Raw genomic sequence first — 17,556 nt, 5'->3', positions numbered from 1 at the left:
TAGTTGCCTTACAGTTTTTATTCGCTTCAAGACCAAGTTTGGGGCGTGTTGGGTTGAGTAGTAACCTTAGCACCTAAAAACGTGGAAGGGAGGTGGGGTTGATGGGTCTTACCGGGAAGATTTGAATCCCAAAGCAACGAGGCAGGACACCTAGTAGGTTAAGGCTTCAGCATTGGTTTCCTCACTGATAGAATGGTCCTCATGGTAGCAGTACCCACCTAGGTTACTGCTTGCATTTAAGTACTCCCCATGGAGCTGCCGTAGCCGTGGCAAGACGCAAGGCCATTTTAGAGCTGAGGCACACAACTACTGAAGTCTGGCCGAAGCTGATCTATCTGGCTTTTGTCTGGCTTTTGGAGGCGGGTTAGAAGTGAAGTAACGACACTTCATCCCTGTGAGACCATCAGCTTTGTATCCCTGCCTAAACTTGGTCTCCTGTCTGGGAAGTGAAAATCGCCACAGCAGCCTGCGTTTCTTGAAGTCTGGTCTTTGGGGGCATTTGTCTTCTACACAGAGAGACATCTTTCCAGGTGGGACTGACTGTTCCTTAGTGGGAGGCTCACACTAGGGCCATAGAGAGCAAGGTTATTTCACCCGTATGTGGGTTAAGCACCTAAGATTTCTTGATGTCCAGCTGACAGGCACCATGCTCGTATAATTGGCCTGGGTTTCTCACTGCAGCTATAATTTAAGGGAGAGATTGGTGAGAACGTCTTCTACGTAGATCAGTGCTCTGCTGAGATATCCCCACTAAGCATTTTTCTGACTGACATTAGGCCTGAGTCCTGTAGAAGTCGTCCAGGAGACTATTTCAAAGAGTTTATTCTGTGTCCTCGTGAAGGCGTAGAACCATCTGTGGGGCCCTCAAATTGGCATTGGAAGACTTAACTTCTTTCCTTTAAGGACTAGGAGAAAACAGAGACGAAATGAGAATTCACCACACTGATAACTCCCTTTTAACTACATAACCTTAGGATCTCTAATGCCCAGTCCACAGTAGCTACATGTTACAGCCAAGGGGGAAGCTTCATCACGGATTACCTACAGACTCCCTCACCCCTACGCCCCACCTATGTTCCTGATCCCACTCTCCCTTAGGCCACAAATGCAGTTGGCCTCCACTTCGGTTTTACATCTATCCAGTTCCTCTCCGCTCAAGATTGCCCACCCACTGGTGACCTCTTCCAACAACCACACCTGCCCCATAACAAGTCTCCCTGCTTCGGCCGCCCTTCACTCTGCCCAGCAGCTGCTGGCTCTGTAAATGAGCCCTCCGGTGGCTGCCCTGTGCGACGCAAACCCATTATTACCCTCTGATCTCTCCAGGTTCATAGATTCTGAACACGCTAGCCTTTCTGTCCTTTAGCACACCAAGCTGGTTCCTGCCTTAGGGCTCCTGCACAAGCTATTCTTCTGGAATGTTCCTTGTATATCTTTCTAACAAGCATTCTGTCCAATGTCCTCTCACAGTTGACCTCTCTACGTATATCATGTGTGTCCGTGTCCTGGTCTGTAGTTCTTCGTGGTGCTTGTTTCTTAACAACAACACTTGTTCGTCTCTTCCCACTGAAACAAAAGCACCACGAGGGGCAGAGACTTGGAGCTATGTCCACTTCCCAAATTCCCTCAACTAGTGAACGGGTGACACCTGCCAGTGCCAGCAACACTGCTGTGGCCGTGCACCTACCTTTGGTCACATACAAGTAGAAGAAGTCACAGTAGAAGATGGTTTGTACTACTCCAGACACCACTGCAATTTGGTCGTAGAAGTTCTCAGTCTGGTACCGCCTGATCCAGTTAGCCAGGTAGAGTGCCCGGTACAGCCCGAGAAAGAACAGGTAGTGAGTAGTGATGGTCTCAGCCTCTCCGGTTTTACTGATCATGAAAAGCTGGGGCAGGATGGCCACGGATTCCAGGTAGATCGAGAAAGTCCAGAGGATCTGAGCCAAAGAGGGAAGAGGCCGGAGGAGGCTGATCAAGACCAAGAAGGGGGCCATCTCTTCACAAGAAGGTAATTACTAAAATGTTCACGGGACAGGATATAACGAAACAAAAAAGTTCCCGAAATGTAATCCATTCCACCCCTTTTCTCTGCAAATAGGAAATATTTGAAAAGTTCCAAGTAAACTGCTTTTTTTTTTCACCTCACATGGACATTTTCGAACATAATTTTTTAATCGGAGCAGAACTTTAGTGTATAAACTCGCCTTAATGGAGGCCATAGTTTCTCGCAATGCACGAGCATCGCAAGTTCATGTTTGTTGGTCCACAGCCCAGACTTCCTGAGTTAACGTTCTCGGCCTGGACTGTGCTCAGGTGTCCACCTTTGGGACAGAAGTTCTCAATAACCATAAGTGGTGCTGTGATGCCTGCTCTGTTTATCCACAGGACTATTTGGATGCGCCCATTTCCAAATGGAGTCGTGTGAATAGCTTATTACCGATTTCTCAACAACAATATACGAGTGATGGTCACGGTTGTACCAAAACACAAGCCCAGACGTTACAAAAGATCAGCGGGAAGGATGTGCGGCAATGTGTTTACCCTTAGCAATTAGTATTCCGCGTCCCTTCACTTACCTCCAAGGGAGTGAAACTGTAGTTCTCAAGGAAGGAGAGACCAATGACAGGGACCAGAAGAAATTCCAGGCGGAACGTGTCATTCTCACTGTCAAATGTTTTCCGAAATTTCCCATAGATCATGTACACTGTGACGTAGGCACAGAGGAGAAAAACCACCTAACAAGGGAAAGAGCCACAGGGGAATCCATAATGAAGTCATTTCCCACTCTATTGGCTGGGCTTCCAAGCTACCTTGAGTTGGGACCAGCCTAACTAAAGGGCCAGTGCTCTTGCCCCAAGGGGGAAGAAGTGAAACGCGTACAATTTCTCCGGAGTCATTGCCCTTGATTCTGAAACTAATGACCCTTTTGTTAAGTAACTCCTTGCTTCTAATTAGGACCACTGGCACTAACCGTGTGAGGACCCAAAGGTGCCTGGGCATCTCCTTACTGGAGAGCCTCAGGCAGGAGATGGGGGGGAGGCTTGGTCTCTGTCGGGGGATTTAGCAGTGGCATTCCAGGGCTCTTAAATGTCAAATTCCTAGATCTGCATCAGTGACCTGTGAGCATTCTTCCACTAGAACTAACGTCCTTTGAATCATTTGGTCATTGCTCCTGCGGAAAAGCACTCTCTTTAAAAAAAAAAAAAATTTTTTTAATATTTACTTTTCAGAGAGAGAGAGCACAAGCAGGAGACAGGCAGAGAGAGACGGAGACACAGAAGCTGAAGCAGGCTGCAGGCTCTGAGCTGTCAGCACAGAGCCCGACGTGAGGCTCGAACTCACAGACCGCGAGATCATGACCTGAGCCGAAGTCAGACACTTACCAATTGAGCCACCCGGGCACTGCTCTTTTTCATTTATTTTGAAAGAGAGAGCAAGCGGAGGATGGGCAGAGAAGAGAGGGAGACAGAATCCCAAGCAGGTGCTACACTGTCAGTGCAGAACCCGATGCAGGGCTCAAACTCACGAACCGTGAGATCATGACCTGAGCCGAAGTCAAGAGTCGGACACTTAACTGACCGAGCCACCCAAGTGCCCCAGAAAAGCTCTAATTGCAGTAAGCTGTCCTCCAGCATGTGACGTTATGGTTTGGCCTCTAACTTTTTAGGCCAGAGGTTCTCAACTTTGTGCATCAGAATCACATAAGTAACCACCTTTTTCCCCTCCTGCCCCCAGAGTTACTGATTTAGTAGGTCTGAGTAGGCCTGTTGTATTTCTAGCAGGTTCCTATGTGATGCTGATGCTGTTGGTCCAGGAACTCACTGGCCTAGAGAACTCCTATGTGAACTTCAAAACTCAGTTTCTCACCAGAATGAGGCAAATACACTTGGTGTCACCATAGCTCCACGGGAACATATACGATGTCCCCCATAATTACATGCTGTGGAAATGTCTGTGTACCTGGTCTCTTTCCCCCATTTTCTGTAAGCGGGTCCTGACTGTCCTGTCCACCTCTGAACACCCAGCCCCTAACTCAGGGCCCGGCACAAAACATCCCAGAATGAATGAATGAATCAATGAAGTGCTGATCACTTCCTCACTTCACCAATGCAGAATCTGGTGGCTCTCTGAGGCTTCTGCAACTAACTCATGCTGCCACGCCAAGCGCTGGGTCCTCAGCCCCTCCCAGGACCGTTCAAGTCCGACCCTCAGGCAGAAAAATGAACCGAGCAGGTGGTGGTTGCTATTTCCGTGTTGAATTTAAGCAGACTGTGATTTCAGGACCTCAGACAAGTTCACACAGTTCGACGCCCCACAGGCAACAACATCTTCCATTCCAGCAAGATGCCTGGAATCCCAAAGTCACATCCCTGATGTGGAGGAGAAAGTACCTTCTGGGTGCTAGGCGCTTTACCTAAATCATCTCATACAGTCTTCACAATAGCCCTGCGAGATCGGTAGAGTTCCCCATTATGTAGCCTTCCTTCCTTAAAAAGGGAACTGTTAGTGGGGCGCCTGGGTGGCTCAGTTAAGCATCCAACTCTGGATCGCAGCTCGGGTCATGAGCTCACAGTTCATGAGATCGAGGCCTGCATCGGGCTCTGCGCCGGGAGTGTGGAGCCTGCCTGGAATGTTCTCTCTCTGTCCCTCCCCTGCTCATGATTGCTTGCGCTCGCTCAGAAATAAACTTTAGGAAAAAAAAAAATGTAACTATTAGATGATGTGCCCAACTGAAAACTACATTTCTCAGTCTCCTTTGCAGATAAGGATGGCCAGTGATGCGCAGTCACTGGCTAGGGTTAGGGAAAGCTCTTTACAAAGGGCTTACCCAGATGGCAGGTACACTGTTGCTCTTTTTTCCTTTCCTCTTCCTTCCTGCCCAGAATGTGATGTGATGGTAGGAGCCCTGGCATCCATTTTGTGACACTGAGGCAACCTTGAGGCTAAATGCCACATTAGGACTTGCTATCTAACTTGCAGGGCCTCTTTAAAAATTAAAAATTTCAAGGGGTGCCTGGGTGGCCCGGTTGGTTGAGCATCTGGCTTCGACTCAGGTCATGATCTCACAGTTCGTGGGTTTGAGCCCCGCGTCGGGGTCTGTGCTGACAGCTCAGGGCCTGGAGCCTGCTTTGGATTCTGTGTCTCCCTCTCTCTCTGCCCCTCCGCTGCTCGCACGCTATCTCTCAAAATAAATAAACTTAAACAAACAAACAAAAGGAGCTGCCATCCCAGCCCTGGATGGCCCACGTCCAGATTCCACATTATGAGTAAAGAAAAAATAAACCTTCATCTTACTAAAATCACTCTTTTTTTATTTTTAATTTATTTTTAACGTCTTTATTTATTTTTGAGACAGAGACAGAGCATGAATGGGGGAGGGTCAGAGAGAGAGGGACACACAGAATCTGAAACAGGATCCAGGCTCTGAGCTGTCAGCACAGAGCCCGACGCGGGGCTCGAACTCACAGACCGCGAGATCGTGACCTGAGCTGAAGTCGGACGCTTAACCGACGGAGCCACCCAGGTGCCCCTACTGGGACCACTCTTCTGTTAAGTCTCTGTTACCAGCATCCAAGCAGGAACATTCCACTTCCCTGACTCTGAAACCCGGGCTCCTTCCACTAACCTGTGTTGCCCTAAAGAGCTAAGATGGCTGAGGGAGATGTTCCTGGCCGCTCGCTCAGTCGGTGGAGCGCGTGACTCTCGATCTGGGGGTCACGAGTGCAAGCCCCCCGTTGGGTGCAGAGTTTAAAAAGACGTGGGATGGCTAATTTGGAAAGAGCTCACCCCAACGTAACCTCCAATGGTTGTGGCCCGGGGCCCAAGACGTCAGAATAGGACCAAGACATTCTCAGTTTCCCCTGTGAAACAGGACCATGCTTCAAAGCAAGTTTCCCGTCACAAAGTTAAGTCCAAGTTAACCTGCGCCCTCCCCCAGCCCTCGGCGGCAGAGCCCCTGCCTGTCCCCTGAATACAGCAGGCTTGATCCCACCTGGGTGGTTTCTGAACCAGCTCTTCTCTCTGCTTGGAACGCTCTTCCTCTGATCGCCTCGTGGCTGGTTCCTTGTGTCACACAGACCTTGGCTTACGTGTCACCTCCTCAGAGAGGCCCCTCCTGGTCACACCCCCTGAACATTTTCCTGTTCCTTCTCTATCACGTAACCCAGGTATTAAAACTTCTTTTATTATAACCAAAGGAGGGGCGCCTGGGATGGGGCTCAGTCGGTGAAGCGTCTGACTTCAGCTCCGGTCATGATCTCACGGTCCGTGGGTTCCAGCCCCGCGTCGGGCTCTGTGCTGACGGCTCGGAGCCTGGCGCCTGCTTCGGGTTCTGTGTCTCCTGCTCTCTGTGCCCCCTCCCCCGCTTGCACTCTGTCTCTCAAAATAAATAAACGTTAAAAAACAGAATGAAAGCCAACGTCACCCTATTTTAATAATATCTGCATAACCTCACCCCTAACCAAAGTTTTGCTGGCCGTTTTATTATCTGTCTCCCCAGTGAGAATGTAGGTTCCGTGAGAACAGGAGCCTCCCGGGTCTTCTTCAAGTACCTGGCTCACAGGAATATGGGTGCTCAAGAAATATGGGTATTTGTCAAATGCATGTCGGATGAATAACCTCTCTGCAGGCTCAGGGTACCAGGTTTGATTTTTGGCTCATTTTTTGGAACCGGCATAATAAAGCGACCCTTTATCGAATATTTGATATACGACGGCTGTGGTGTATTTGCATTTATTACCTCATTTCGTGTTCACAACAGAACCCGCCGAGGCGAGTACTGGCACTGTCTTCAGTCTGAAGATGAAGTGCCCAGGGCCCAGGGCCTCGCCCAAGCCCAGGGCCCCCCAGTGGCTGTCAACACAGTCAGGATTCCCATCCAGGTCTGCCCGGCTCCACAGCCCATGTTCCCGAGCGCACGGTCTCGGTCTGCGGGGCTCAGGGGACCCCGCCACCACGGCCACCTCCCCGCCCCCCCCACCGCCCTCACCTTCATCACTGTGTTGTAGACGGAGATGAAGTTGGTGAACAGGTCCAGGTACCTGGTGGTGAAGACGAGAGCAAAAAGGATCTGGCTCTTCCCAGAGATCCCTGTGGCCAAACGAGAAGAGGGGAAAATGAGACCCGGACTCCTAGGCCCCACGACACTCAAGAAGCCCAGTGCCCGGGGTCGCCCCGGGGGGGGGGGGCTCCGTCCTGTAAGCGTCCAACTCTTGACCTCAGCTCAGGTCTCGATCTCAGGGATCCCGGTGTCCCTGCGTGTGCCTGCCCGGATTTCAGCTCTGGAGAGGGTGTGTGTAGTGGAGGGGGTAGGGGGGTCCGGGCTTCTCTTCGCATCACCCTCACACTTCCACTGAGTCCCCGCAGTTCTGCCTTTTAGATGGCAACTCACTGAGAGTTGATTCATCAGGGAGTTGATTCATCAGGGAGACCAGAGCGGGCAGAGGAAGAAGCAGGGCCAGAGGACCATCCTATTTTATTTTCCAAATTTTAAACATTCAAAACGCGGGGTGCCTGGGTGGCTCAGTCAGTTAAGCGTCCGACTTCGGCTCAGGTCATGACCTCATGGTTTGTGGGTTCGAGCCCCGCGTCGGGCTCTGGGCTGACAGCTTGGAGCCCGGAACCTGCTTTGGATTCTGTCTCTCCCGCTCTCTCTCTGCCCCTCCCCCACTCATGCTCTGTTTCTGTCTCAAAAATAAACATAAGAAATTTTTTAAAAGAAAGTCAATTAAGAAAACTTAAGATTCAAAATGCTTTTTTTTTTTTTTTCCAGCGATAAAAGGAGTAACTATTTTTGCTCTTTGTAAAACAAAAAGCAGCTGGTCATAAAGACAGTACAGAGGGTTCCCATATACCCGTCACCCAGCTTCCTCCCGCAGAACATTTACCAAAACTAAGACATTCACCCTCGTATGGCACTATTGACCGAACTCCAGGCTTCAGTCAGGTTTCATCCATTTTCCCACTGACACCCTCCTCCTGTCCCGCGAGCCAATCCAGGGATCGATGCTGCATTTAGCGGTCACGTTCCTTAGTCGACCTTCGGCCACTTCTGCTACGTCACGGAGGTGGGGGAGGCAAGGACAGTCTGGACACCTCACCAAACCATCCCCATCGATGATGCCCGCGTGTCTGATCCAAAGGTCAACTCGCCCAACCTCCCCAGAGGCGGCTGGGGACTGCGTTCAGAACCACATCCTTCCCCGGGCTTCTGCTCCCGTCCTCCTGGCTAGCTCACCGCCCCTGGCCGCTCCCGTCCTCACCACCTAATCGTTGAGGGCTCCCCGGGCTTCTCCCTGGCCCCGTGCCGTCTCAGGGACGCCCCAGCTCCGGACTCTCCTCCGAGTTCTGACCCCTACATTCCAGCCTGACCAGACTCACCATCTCCCCGCGAGCCCCGCTCGTGTCTCCCCTCCTTCGAGAATGCCGCCACGGCCCCCTCCAAGCTCACGCCAGGAAAGCAAGAGCCATCCACCTCCACCGCCCCCACTCCCGTGCCCCTCGCCGGCCCAGCACCCTAGCTCAGGGCTCCCACCCGTGTCCCCAAGTCCTTCCTTGCTGCCACCCCCACCCCCATGCCACTTGCCAACCAACGGGCTATTTTTAAAATAAAATTCCATTTAGAGCCCTTAAGTGGCTCCCAAATGCCCTTTAAAATAGAGACTCATATCCTCCTCGTGGCTCCTGAGGTCCCGCCCAACCTTTCCTGGCGGCCTGCCTGGCCCCATATCTCATCACTGTCCCCCTCAGTCCCTCCCTCCAGTCACGATGATAACATCTGGGTTTTACCCTACGTGTAACCGAGTGACTGGGGACTTTGGCACCCAGAAGTGACATTACCTGATTCAGGACCCGCTTCCTTTATACGCCTGAACTGTGCCTTATCTATTTCTCTGGTGCTGCACATTTTGGGGAGGGAGACAACTGCTGACGCCCCCCAACGTTCTGGGGGGCACCGGACCCCCGTGCTGGCTTTCCTGCCAGTGTGGCGAGCCTGAGCCCCACACTCCTCATCTGTAAGATGAACGCCCCCCCCCCCCCCACCACGGGTGGGACAGCACTGACTTGAGGCCTACGCAGGATTCAGTGAGGGTGTGAGTGCCCCCTGGGGGGGTCTGGGACTTGGACTTGAGGCAGTGGGGCTGGCTGTGGTGAAGGAGCCCACTGCTGGGAGTGGCGCCTGGGGTCCAGGCGGCAATGCCGACCCAAGGCCAGCTCCGGGCCATGCCTGTGGCCACCCCATCTCACTGAGCCCTCCCAGAGGCCTCTCCAGGGAGGTCCTCGGCGCCACTTAGGAGGGTCCAGGAGGAGGCAACCCCGGCGGGGGACAGCTACCCTCTCGGCACATGGCCTTCCTCCCCCGCTCCCCTCTGCATCCTCAGCCTGCCGGGTTCCTGGGCTTCACTCACACCTCAGTGCTCCAGAGCCCGACAGTCAGGAGCACAAAGGTTTTCACGCTCCTTTGAAAGCAGTGAAACATTTCCACCAAAGGGAGCCAGGCACAGAGACCCAGGACAAGGAAGGGAATGCGAGCCGGTACCTGGCCAGAGTCCCCCCACCGCCCCACCCCGGGGATCACTGAGCACACAGCAGCCCTCCTTCCATTTGACGGATGGCAAAACTGAGGCCCGAGGTGACACAGGGAGTCAGTGGCTGGGCGAGACCTAAGCCCCAGTCTCCTACCTTTTGGGGTGGGTCAGCGAGGGTCACACCAGGCTCCGCGTCTCGGGGCAGACGGGGCTGGCGTCCAGGCACCTCACCTCCTCAGATCCCAGCCAGGCGTGTGCCAACCCCCCTGCGCGCGCGCGCGCGCGCGCGCGCGCGCGCACACACACACACACACACACACACACACACACGCTTCACCGCCCAGCTGCCCTTCTTCTTTCCCCGTAGCACTTAGCACCTCCAAGAAACCGTATCATTTACTTGGCTGCTACGACTGTTGCTGGCTGGCACGTCTCCACTGCTAGCAAGTCCCCTCCACCAGGCGCGGGGCCCAAGTTGTCGGTGTTCCGTCTGGGGGGCCAAGGGCCGGGCGGGGCAGCGTGGGTTGGGGAACAGCGCCCCCTCCCGGTCATGGTTGCTCACTCCCGCCTAGGGCCCTCCGTGGAAGTGCAGGGACAGGTCCGAGCTAGACTCCCCCACCCCCCCCTCCACACCGGAGCCCCTCGCAGGGCTCCTGCCTCACTTCCCCAAGTGGGAACTTGAGGGGCCCAGAGTGCCCATCTCTCCAGAGACTGGAAACCGGAATGGCCTGCAGGTCCAGGACCACACCCTCTTGTAATGCCTCTCGCGCCAGCACCCAGCCCCTCCTCCGTGGCCAGTACACGAGGGCGTGACCTGCTTCACGTCCCTTCCGAGCCCCCCTCCCCTGCTCCCCACACTTCCGCCGCTCCCCAGTCCAGACTCCCTAGCCTGACCGACAAGGCGCTTTCACATTTGGACCCCCCACCCCTCTGCCACTCATCTCCCTTGTGGACCTCCCCCACATCGGGCTGCTAGCTCTCCCTGGGACAATCCCTTTGGGCTTTGGCACCCCCAGCACCCTCCACACAGCACACCCTTCCTGGTGACAGCCCGCCCATCCTCCAGGACCCAGCACAGAGCTGCTCCCTCCACCAATACTTCAGGGGTCTGCTCTCTGCCTCCTCGGGCCCCCACTCCGCCTGCATTCATCTCTGTATCCCCTGACCCCAGTGCCAAGCACAGGGTGGGCCCCTCCAGGACACCAGCAGGGCAAAGATGGCTGCAGGAAGCCTGAGCAGCCTTTCTGACGCACCGGGTCCTTTTGGCCACCAGCAGTCCCACCCTGAAACGTCTCCAACCCCCCCAGGGAGGGCAGCCAGACTGCTGGGCAAAAGGGGGACTTTTCCTGCCCTCCCGGGGCTTCTGCTACAGGGGCAGGTCCGGGCTCGCCAGGGCCCAGCCTGGTGTCCTTCCTGCCACATCACAGCCTCGTGTGCCACGCGCAGGCAGAGGAGGGAAGAGGGCCCAGCCTGAGGGGATGTCTGGAAGGGGCCGTGAAGAGTGGTGAGGGGAGGAAAGAGAAGCCCCTGAGAACTGGAGGCCAGTCCTGGGTGCAGACCCCCCCCCCCCCACCTTCGGATCCACTCTGGGCCTGAGTGAGGGTACACAGTCACAGGCCGCCAGCTCCTGAGAAGCAGAAAGAGCAAACTGTCCAACAAGCCAGACTAGCGGAAGCAAGAGGGTACCACCTCCTGCGCACCCCCTCCTCTTCCCACTGGCAGGGGTGGGGCAGGGGTACATCACCCTCCCTCCAGAATCTCCGAGGGTCCTCCTTCTTTGATGGGGTGCACCTTTCCATGTTCTCTGGAAGCTGAGCTGTGCGAAGACAGTCTCAAGCACCCCCAGGCCGAAGTCCCCACCCTGAACGGAAATTCAGCAGCCCCCCCACCCAGGGCTTGCAGGCAGGCGGCACCGGCTGGGGCCCGGGCGGCCCAGGCCCTCCCTCCCCCACCCCACCCCACCCCGTCGCACACCTCCGCCCGGGCGACCCTCACCGGAGCAGCACTTGGACCTCCAGATCTTCCCCAGGAGCAAGATCATGGCCAGGAGGTGGCTCAGGTCGCCGAGGATCCGGAACACGTTCATGGTTCCCCGGGCGGGCGGGCGGCCCCCACCCCCGCCCCCGCACCGCGCGCGGCCAACTCCCGGGAAACTTTCTGGCGGGAGAGGCGGCTGCCACGTCCCCGGGCCGGGCTCTGGGTCCCGCGCTCCGAGCCCCGCGCTCCCCGCCGGCGCCGCCGCCGCTCCGCCAGCGCACCCTCGGCCGGGCGGTGACGTGGCCAGGCCGGCAGCCGTGCCGGGCGAGCCAGGAAGCGCCGCCGCCCGAGATCCCGCCTCCCTCCCGTCCCAGCGCCGCGGCCCCGGGGCCTCCCGCACGTGACCTTGGGCGGGCCACCGCGCCCCTCCCGCCGCCGGAGGCCCCCTCATCCACCTCCAGGGTTTATAACTCGGGGGCCAGGGTGGATGGGGGGGGGGGGGCGGGGCGCGCGCCAGCGTTTGGCCTAAGCCTAGAGGGTTGGCAGCGCCCCGTGAACGTGACCCACTGCCGCTGTCAGCATCCCCTGGGGTTCAAGGCCTCCCTCCTTTCCCGCGCTCTTACCTGTCCACTGCCAGAGCCCCCTTGTCCTGACCCGCCCAGTCGGGGCGGTGAAGCTGGTGAAAGATGGCCCTCGGGTTTGGGGTCAGGCTGACCTCTGTTCCGGCCTGAGTGCTGTGGGCCTCCCTCCCCCGCTCTTGGCCTCAGTGGTTTCATCTGTGAAAGGAGGTTGCTGTGAGTATGAAAGATGTCCGTCAGGGAGACCCGGGGGCCGCGACTAATGTCTCCCTCTTCTTGGTGTGACAGGATGTAAAACGGGAACACAGGCCGGGAGACTCCAGGGGGCTGCGGGCTGTTGGCCAGCAGGCTGGGAGGCGGGAAGGGTGAAGGGCCCGCAGGGGTCTTTCCAGTGCTGTGCCCCCCTCTCTGGGCCTTGGTCTCTGCATCTGTAAGAGCGGACGGACGGCATGAGCTAAGGCCCCTCGTTACCACCCTCCTTTTGACCCCAGGATCTTCTCTCCCAAACACCGGCCTCCTCCCAGCCTCATCCCTGCCCCGGCCAGAGAGGCTCTGCTACCATGGAATCTGTCTCCCCCCTACTCATCACTCTTCCGTGGCTCCCTCACCATGACTCCTAGGGCAAGGCAGCCCTTCGAGACTCAAAATGCGGTCCGCGGGGCCAGCAACATTTGTATCACCTGCTGGGAATGCAGAATCTCAAGCCCCCGGGGCTCCTCGGGGGCTCAGTCGGTTAAGCATCTGACTTCAGCTGAGCTCATGATCTCACGGTTTGTGGGTTCGAGCCCCGCACGGGGCTCCGTCCTGACAGCGCGAAGCCTGCTCGGGATTCTCTCTCGAGCCCTCTCTCTGCCCCTCCCCCACTTTCTCTCTCTCCAAAATAAATAAATAAACTTAAAAAAAAAAAAAGGGATCTTGAGTCCTATCTCAGGCCCACTGGATCTGCATCTGTGGTTAAACAAGATCCCTGGCTGATTCAGGGGCCCACGGGAGTTTGAGAGGCACTGATATAAGCAATACTATGAGGGAGGTACTGCTATTACTCCCATTTTACACCCGGGGAAACCGAGGCACAGAGAGGTTAGGTGATGTGCTTCCAGTCACGCAGACCCTAAGTCTGGAGCCTGGATTCCAGCACAGTCTGGCTCCAGGGTTTATGTGATTCGTGGCTTTAAAAAAAAAAAACAAAAAAACAAAAAAAAAGATTTTGCGTTTAAGTAATCTCTACACCCAGTGTGGGGCTCAAACTCACGACCCTGAGATCAAGAGTCGCATGCTTCTCTTACCGAGCCAGCCAGGCACCCCCAGGGTTTATGCAATTCAATGAATGTACGACACTGTGGGTTGTCAATAGGGGATGATGAGATAGATCCCTGTCACCAGAGGTGGGTGAACAGAGAGTGGGTGTCCATTTGTCAAGGATGCCGCCGGGGGGGACTTCTGCCCTGGCAGGGAGGTTGGAGTAACAACAGCCGCCAAGTATTGAGCAGTGACCGGGTGCCTTGCATGCGTCGGGCACGTTAGTTGCTTCTATCCGTTCAGCCTCCACAGACACCCTCCGAGGCAGGCTTGAAATCCTCGTTTTGCAGGTGACAGCTGTGGAGGTCCAGGGAGGTGAGGTGCGGAAGCCAAGTGTTTCCGGAAGGAGGAGCCAGGCACTCGTCTCGGGGCTGTGACAGGTTCTGAATGGGCTGCTCTGCTCTCTCCTCCCCCCAACCCCGCTGCTCCCCCCCCCACCAGTCCTGCCCAGATGCCTCTCTTCCAGCGTCGCCCAGAGAAGGCGGTGGCTATTTAAACCCCTCAGGTGTGGCTACGGTTCTCTGCCCTACCAGCTGGCATCTCCTTCTCAGCGCCCACCTCCTCCCCAAGCCAGGGAAAAGCACGTGCATTTGCCATTTGGTGAAACATCTGTCCTCCCGAGAAGCAGCCCCAACTGCCAGCGGGGGCTGGAACAAGGCTAGAATTCTCCTCTTCCCTCTCTTTCTCCAAGCCCCCTCCCCGTCCCAGGGGAACTGGCTGAGACCAGGGTAGGTTTGAGGAATGGCCACCGTGGTGGTGGAGGAGAGAGATCCCAGGCTGGGTGGCCCCCGTGGCCTTGAGCCTCCCAGGGCCCCTCCTTGGGCCTCGCTTTCCCACCTGTTAATGGGGACAATGAAGGGAAAAGTATTGCTGACGGGGGACGTGGTCCTCCTGGCCTCTAGTCTCCAGCGTCCCCAGGAAACTGGTACTCCCTAGGTCTCAAGACAGGGAGCTCATCACGCCCATTTTACAGATGAGGACACTGAGGCTCAAACTTGTCTCTTGCTCCCCCAGGTCACGTAGACGGCTCCCTCCAAAGTCCTACCACTCTGTTCTTAGTGACCCGCCCTGCCTTTCTCATACTCACCCCATCTTTAAGCTGGAACACTTTTCAAAGCTCCTCGTGGAGAAGAGGGAAAGCCCTTGGCTCTGGCTCATGCCCGCGCTTAGGCCACCTGCACCAGCCGACACTGTCCTTCCCTGATGCTGGGTGGTTCTGGGCACATCCCTCATCCCGGCAAGCCTCACTTTCCCGACACCCAACATGTGTCTGCGGTCGGTGGGTGGGTGTGTCGGGGATGCGGCTGGGGGGGGGGGGGGCGCGCCAGGAGGGAAAGGTCCTTCAACTCAAAGGGCCAGGGTTCTGTTTTCCTCATTGACAATGCAAATTGTACATTCAGAGTCAAAGGAGAGAGGATGGGGGGGTTACTGAGTTACAGGGGGAAAAGAAAATGGGTGTAACAATCTCTTTTCCTCCCTGGTCCTCGCCCTTTGTTACACTTTGTTACACGCACTGTCCCGAGGATACCCACCAGTGAATTGGCTGCCTCTTGCTGGGCAGGGCCCTGGAAACACTGGGGAGCTAGGGGCCCCAGCTCCTGGGACTCCCTTAAGGTCACCGGGGGCCGCTATGGCATCCTCTGGCCTACACGAGTGGGCGCCCCCCAGTAGGAGGAATGAACTCTTCCCGGGCAGCCCCCCCCCCCAGGCGTCATTCGGGAGGGGCGGACAAGTCCATTCCCTCACCTAGTCTGGGTGGGCTGCGGGCAGCCGAGTGCGGCCCTATTTTTAACACAGTGGGAAACCAAGGCTCCAAAACCTCTGCTTTTAGCTCCGAGCACGTTTGTTGAAGACCAGCTGTGTGGTGCCTTGCAGGGTGAACAAAGAGGAAGCCTCAAGGAGCCCCTGGGGCACCGTGGGAGGCGGGGTCCGTGCAAGAGTTCACTATGACACAGGGGAGAGACTAATTACCCTTGGTTGTGGGGGGAGTCGAGAGGGAGGACTGCAGTTAGGAAGGCTTCAGACGATGCCCCAGTGGGTTTTGCAGCATGAGTAGGAGCTTGCCTGAAGGACAAAACCTGGGAGAAAAGAGTAGGAGTCCCAAATAGAAGGAACGATGTGCCCCAAGGCACAGAAATGGGATACGACCCGCTCTCCCAGCGTATTTTATTTGTATAGATCTTTAAAAGAGGCCAATAAATGGGGGAAAGGGGAGGGGGGTGAAGAATGACCATCAAGGTTAGACAGATCTCTGTTCAAGTCTCAAGTTTCACCACTTACTGAGGAGCTGTCCGAATCTGGGCAATTCGTTTTCTCTTTCCAAGTCACACGGTTCTCATGGGTAACCTGGGTGTGAACCTAGTACTGACTTCATAGGTTAGTTATCGGAGTCAAAGTTAGCTAAGTCTCTAAAGCGCTTTGCAAACAGGAAGCCGCTCAACAAGGGGAACCAGTCCCTGGCTTCCATGAGGGGACACCAAGGCCCAAAGAGGGCCTGGCGAAGCAGAGCCGGGAGAAAAGAAGAAAATTCCGAAAATTTCCGTGTTCTCAGAAGGCGATCATCCCCTCGCCGGTTTATTCCAGGAGAAGTGCAAAAAAGACAATTAAAAATAACCTCTGGGCCCGAGGAAGCCTTCTGGGGCGCTAGAAGCGTTGTGTGTTTTGATCCGGGCGGTGATCACAGGTTTTCTGCACACGTAAAAATCCACTGAGTTGGACCCTTTAAGATGTAGGTATTACGGCTTGTAAGTTACACCTCGATGAATACAAAAAGGAAACATACCAAACCTTGCGACACCCCCTCCCTTCGCTCTCGGCGACAGGTGTCCTTCTGAGGCATCAAAGGCCACACTCCGCGCGCGCGGTGCAGGCCCCGCGCCCCGCGCTCCGCGAGTCGTGCGCCGCGCGCCTGGGCCGCCGCGAGGTTCCCAAGGCAACCGCTCGCCGCTCGCCGCGTCTCCCGAGCGACGAGGCGTCAGCGAAGACCCGGAACCCGGATCGATGAACCGGAGCCACGGAGCGCGTGGTGCGCGGGGGCGGGGGGTGTGGGGAAGGGGTGGCTGGCCAAGTGCGGAGGCGAGCGACCGGTGCCCTTCCTCCTTGCGGTGCCGTTCTGAGGGCATCCGTCAGGCATGTCTCTCTAGCCCTGTGGCTACAAACTACTGAGCGTATTCACCCCCCGGGGTCCGCTCTCAGCTTTCCCGGCGGGGAGATGGAGGGCTTGGCTGCTCCGCAATATCACGGGGCGAATCAGGGGCCAAGGCAAGCCCTGCACCCCGCTGGCCTGCTTTCCAGCTCGTGCCGTGCAGCCGAGTGGCAGGCGCGTGGAGCTGGGTGCTGGCACCTGCTTGGGCTCCGGCTCCAGCTCTGCTAGTGCCTCGCCGCGTGGTCTTCCAGTCTCCTCTCCCTCCTGTGCCGCAGAGATGGGACAGCACCGCGGATAACTCAGAGTAGCCTCTGCCAACTATGTGAAATGACAAGTGTCAGGTGGCTTGTAAACTGCAAAGCGCTGTGCGCATGTTAAGGACCATCACTGCTGCCACTCCAGTGTCCTCTTGTCTTCATCCTCACGCCGGCCCCTCCCCCTCCCCGCTGCAGGCCTGGTGACATCCAGATGCCCGGTGAACCTGGGGCTACCAACTCTCCAGGCCCGGAGGTTTCCGGTCTGCAGTTCCCTCCCGGAATTGCCCCCTTCCCAAGAAGTGGACCCAGGTTAGTTCTCCCAGGCACCAGGGATCCTCTGGTCCCCCCACCGCCTACTCGAGGGATTCGCAGAGACATCGACCTCTACTCACGCTCCTGTACACCTCCTCCTAATCTTCTACTCCGTGGCCAGATCCCAGGAGTTCTCCACTAAGTGAGGATGTCTGGAGAGCCCTGGGGCGCGCGTGGCTTCTGCACAGAACCCGACGGTAACACCACTCGGGGCTCTCTGGACGCCACGTGCTGGGCACGTGTTTGTCCGCTTGTATATTCATGGGCTGTGAGACTGTATATACATCGGTGTGTGTGTGTGTGTGTGTGTGTGCGCGTGTGTGCCAGGCATGCGTGCATGCACTGGTGTTTGTGTGTGCTTGGGATTCATATTTGAGTATGTGTATGTCAGTGTGCGTATTTATGGCTGTGGGTATGTTTTTGCAGGTGTGTGTTGTGTATTTGAGGCATATGTGTTT

The 17,556-nt window shown here is 56.1% G+C and overlaps 1 protein-coding gene across 3 annotated transcripts; it reads right to left on the bottom strand.

The window, feature by feature from the left end:
• On the bottom strand, positions 1-11,958 carry KDELR3 (KDEL endoplasmic reticulum protein retention receptor 3). 3 transcript variants are annotated; one of them, XM_027070726.2, is made up of 5 exons: positions 11,505-11,841; positions 6,992-7,092; positions 2,580-2,738; positions 1,688-1,940; positions 1-905 (listed from the first exon to the last, which is right to left on the bottom strand). In XM_027070726.2, the coding sequence occupies exons 1-5, from the start codon at positions 11,614-11,616 to the stop codon at positions 865-867; spliced, it is 666 nt and encodes a 221-aa protein (XP_026926527.1). In that variant the 5' UTR covers positions 11,617-11,841; the 3' UTR covers positions 1-864. The 3 variants fall into 3 exon arrangements, with proteins under 3 accessions (XP_026926527.1, XP_026926528.1, XP_053082782.1); XM_027070727.2 differs by having other exon boundaries at positions 11,526-11,835; XM_053226807.1 differs by lacking the exons at positions 1-905; positions 1,688-1,940; positions 2,580-2,738 and adding an exon at positions 4,872-6,375 and having other exon boundaries at positions 11,505-11,958.
• Between the last annotated feature and the right edge of the window lie 5,598 nt (positions 11,959-17,556).

The sequence above is a fragment of the Acinonyx jubatus genome, chromosome B4 (assembly GCF_027475565.1).
Source record: "Acinonyx jubatus isolate Ajub_Pintada_27869175 chromosome B4, VMU_Ajub_asm_v1.0, whole genome shotgun sequence".
NCBI classification, from domain to species: Eukaryota; Metazoa; Chordata; class Mammalia; order Carnivora; family Felidae; genus Acinonyx; species Acinonyx jubatus.
This window is presented reverse-complemented; position numbering and strand designations above follow the sequence as displayed.